This window comes from Penaeus monodon, chromosome 9 (assembly GCF_015228065.2).
Source record: "Penaeus monodon isolate SGIC_2016 chromosome 9, NSTDA_Pmon_1, whole genome shotgun sequence".
Lineage (NCBI taxonomy): Eukaryota > Metazoa > Arthropoda > Malacostraca > Decapoda > Penaeidae > Penaeus > Penaeus monodon.
The window spans coordinates 38,490,938-38,495,354 of record NC_051394.1 but is presented as its reverse complement, the minus strand read 5'-3'; the positions used below and the strand labels follow the sequence as shown (position 1 = coordinate 38,495,354).

At 32.5% G+C, this 4,417-nt stretch overlaps 1 protein-coding gene across 1 annotated transcript in view; it reads left to right on the top strand.

Annotated features, from left to right (window-relative positions):
* The first annotated feature begins 524 nt into the window (after window positions 1-524).
* LOC119576717 (serine/threonine-protein phosphatase 6 regulatory ankyrin repeat subunit B-like) overlaps window positions 525-4,417 on the top strand; it is a 20,363-nt gene continuing 16,470 nt past the window's right edge. The window contains 2 exon segments of the mRNA XM_037924363.1: window positions 525-607; window positions 3,523-3,580. Of these exon segments, the coding sequence (XP_037780291.1) occupies window positions 525-607; window positions 3,523-3,580 (141 nt within the window).

The following is a 4,417-nucleotide window of genomic DNA, read 5'->3' as shown; positions in this document are numbered from 1 at the left end:
GGTTTCCCCCTGACTAACGCGCCCTTGATAAAACCCCCGCGACGGGCGATGTTATGAATTTTCATTTCGTATTTAATCATTTGGTGTAGAGGGTTTTTCGGGAAAATAAAAGTTGAGTGGGAAACCCCCCGGCTCCTTCTCAACTCGCAGTCCCAAATAACAGGAGAAATATCTCTGCCGCTTTAAAACAGTTACACTGTTTAAAACGCCGGGGCATATTTTTGGTGAAACCCTAATCGTAGAACGAAAGGGGTTTTCACCGATATCCACTGCCCTGCTGCCGACAGTTTCACCGCAACCGGGATGGGGGGCTAATAGGGTTATCCTTGTTAAAGGGGAACCCCCGGGTGCATTTATTTCTTACCCGGGCAATAAATATATAATATATATAATATATATATATATATATATATAATATATATATATATATTATGATATATATGTAATTTTAGATATTATATAAGATAGATAGATATTCATATGTATATATATTTATATTTATCATCTTTATGATTTTTGTAAAGATGAGCATGACCATGCGTCCAGCCAACAGTTACACCAAAAGACTGGGACAGGACAGGACAGTACAGTTACTTGCACAACCCTAGTAGGTGGAACCAAGAGGGGGGGATTCCGTTGACATTACTTCCCAAAGATGATGGTTTTGACTCATACACAAAAACACACACACACACACACACCACACACACACCACACACACACACAAAAAAAAACCCCACAACACCAAAAGCTAATACTACATACAAAAATACATACATACACACACCACACACACACACCACACACACACAACATATATTATAATATATATATATATAATATATTATATATATATTTTATATAATATATTTATATATATATAATATATAATATATATTATATAACGTTTTTTTTTTAAAGGTAGGTCATGTTTGAGCCCCCGTGGCCCCAAACATGATATTAATTGTATTTTCATGTTGTGATGATCTGGAGTGAGTAGTGGTAGGGGCCCCCGTTTCCTTCCCGGAAAGTGCCGGGGTTACCTTTTAGGTAAACATTCTCTTATTTATCCGGGGTTGGGGGCCACAATGTTGGGGTGGCTTGCCCCCCAGTGGCTTGCCAAGGAACTTTATCGATCTGGTTCGATTTACCTAAAATTTTATTGTATGTATATATACTTATTTAATATACATATATGTATATATACATAATTTTGGGTGTGCTGTGTTGTGGTGCGTACGTGCGTGCCCTTCGTGTATTTTGTGTGTGTTTCTTGGTGTGTGTGTTGTGGTTTTTGCGCGCGCGTTGGTGCTACGTGTGTGCTGTTGAGTTGTGTGGTCATGTCGTGCGTACTGCGCGCGCACTGTGGTGTGTGGGGAAAAGTGCGTGCGCGCGCGCGCGGTGGTTTTTTGTGCGTACTGCGTGCGTTCGTGGGGGTGTTGAGGCGCGCGTTCTCCCCTTTAATGCAAATACTGTGCAGGAAAAAGGGGTGTGACTCCTTAGGAATTAGGAATTGCTTTAGAGTAATTGAGATTACAAAATGTTGATAAGAAAAAAAGAGGTGTTGTGCGGGGTTGTATTTAGTGTTTTTCTATCTGAAATTAGGACGGGAATCTTCATTGTTGTTGTTGTTATTACATTATTTCCAAGTGCGTTTTTCTTTTTCTCCTATGCTTTTATATATATATTATATATATATATTATAATATTAATATATAATATATAATATATATATATAATATTATATATTTATATATATAATCTTTGGGGTTATTAATAGTAGACACATAGACCATATTCATGTTGATAATGTTGAAAAGGTATATTTTTGAGAAAAAACCGGTTAAAATCTCTCTTTATTGTGAAGGATCTTTTTGATTTTATCCTTTTCGCAATTTTCAAATGGGTCAGCACGGTTTTTTTCGTCACAGTGTCCGTGAGATCTTTCCCCATACTTTCATCAAAACTCTTTTTTTTTTTTATATGAACAAATTTTACAAATAAGCTTTAAAAAAGACAAAAAAAGCGTTGAAATGTATGAATGATAAAAATTTTTATATTCTTAACCCGAAAGCATATTAAAACGTCATTGTTAATTCTTGCAATTTCAAGCTTTTTAAAATATATAAATATTTATTAATATTATATATATATATATTATATTATATATTATATATTTTTATTATGATTGACTATTTTTTACTTTGAATTAGACATAAAAAAATGTGATTATCTTTTCATATCTACGTATATTAAAAAAAAAAAAAGCAACGGAGCCAACACGGGTGTAAAAGTTACATTTAGTCAAAGAATGAGCAAAGTTTTCAACGCTGAGATAATAAAAACCTTTTTTCATTTGAAAAACAATGCTTTTTAAAACTTCCAAATAAAAAAGTTACTCGAAAAATGAAATGTGTGAAGAATAAATTTTTTTCTTACCTATGTCTATTTTACATTTTGACAGGTTTTGGGATCCTAGAAGGGATATCAAATTTTTTCATTTCATTCATGAGTTTTTTCTAACTAGGAAAAGGTGAGGTTTTTTTTATTGTCAATAAGTTTTTCTTTTCTTTTGCTGTTTTCATGTGAATTTCGTAATTAATGTTTTTGTTATTTTCAATATTACTTACCCTTATTATTTTTTGTCATTTTCATCAAACGCAGCAAAAAATATAATAATGAAATATAAAACTTCCCTTAATCCTTGAAAAATGGAAAAAGTATTTTGCAACGTGGAATCCACTGAGTTTTTTCGCGCGCGCGCATGTGTAAAAAAAACAAAAGATAATTGGCAATAGATTTTATCCATCCATCCATCCATCGAAAGAAAGAAGAATAAAAAAAAAATTCCCCCGGTTGATACCATGGTAAAAAAAAAAACAATTGCGCAAAAATTATTTTTAAAAATGCACAGTTTTGAAATCCCCGAAACTATGTATTTTTTTTAAAAAACAGAATAACCCAATCTAAAACCCCTGGCAATTGCAAAGCTAATCAACCAGTTCCTATTTTTTCGATATTATTTAAAGAAAAATACAGAATAGAGGTTTACCCTTTATATCGTGTTCTATAGTACACTTATATGTGAATTAGTATGCTCCCATTCGAAATATCTTCCTTAACAAAAATGGCCAAATTCCTCTGCTGTCCATTTTTGGTAAAAAGAAAAAATAGCAATAAGAGTAATTACAATATAATAAAGAATACCACAATAAAAGAAACACAAAAAAAAACTTTGAAAAGAACACTCTAAATTCTCCAAGGTTAAAATTTACGGAGAAATCTAAGAATCACAAAACCCAAAAAGCGAACTCGAAAAACTAACAACTAAAAATAAGGTCAACAAATCCTCAAAAGTTAAATTCACGGAGCTAAACTAAATACAGGTAAAAAAAAGACTCCGTCTTATCGTTAAAAAGATTATTTAAAAAAAAAACGAACTTAAAAATAGGGCTGAAGGGTGATAAGATACTAGTTGGTGATTTCAGAATAAATGTGCCAAGCACTTCATTTTCCGCACAGCTTCCTTGAAGCATTCGGCTACTGTCATCGAACAGCTTCAAGGGGTAATGTAGATAAGGTATGAATGAGAATGAATATCTTCACAATACAAGAGATGTATTTGCATGTTTTCTCCGGTTCCTCTCCAGGTTAGTCCATTACAGTTTCACAAGGCTGTGCGCCTCGTCTACTCTGAAAGGAGAAACACAAAAAACTGAATATACACACAGGCTTCTTTTAGAGAACCAAGCCTTCGGTGAGTTTCAAAGGAAATGCTTTGGGGGTTGAATCGTGGGATTTACTGGATCTTAAATAAATTTCGAATTCTTCTAATTATTTTCAATTCATATTTCTAATGTTTAGAGCATATTGATTTTGCAAATGCGCTACAGATGTAGCGCTTTGTATCTATTCTGTATTTTTATATGTTAATATCACAAGACATAGCAACTGATTATGAATTAGCTATGTTTGTTTGCCTCTTTGCATCAACAGTTATATTATCTCCTCAGTATCTGATATAATCTTAATAGCTCATACTAGTCATATTTCTCTCACAGATCTTACTCTTTCAACTTATTTTTTAATTTTTTTAGACAAATGTAAAGGAAAAATTCACAACTTTTTAAGAGAATTTACAACTAATTTATTAACTGTAAAGTATTATATATAGTAAACATGTAAAGTCAATCACATAAATTTATATGTCAATAATATAACATCTGAGTTCATTATAATCCATTACAACAATTATACCATATTAAATATCCATCTTTTAGTTTTAACAAATATTGACATTTACTCTAATTGTTTTTCGTATTCGTGGGTTCTAGAAGCTTCTGTTTTGTCATGGCGGAAAAACGTGCTCAGTTTGACGTCATGGGTCATCTTCCCGTTTTTTTTCCTCTTTTCTAAC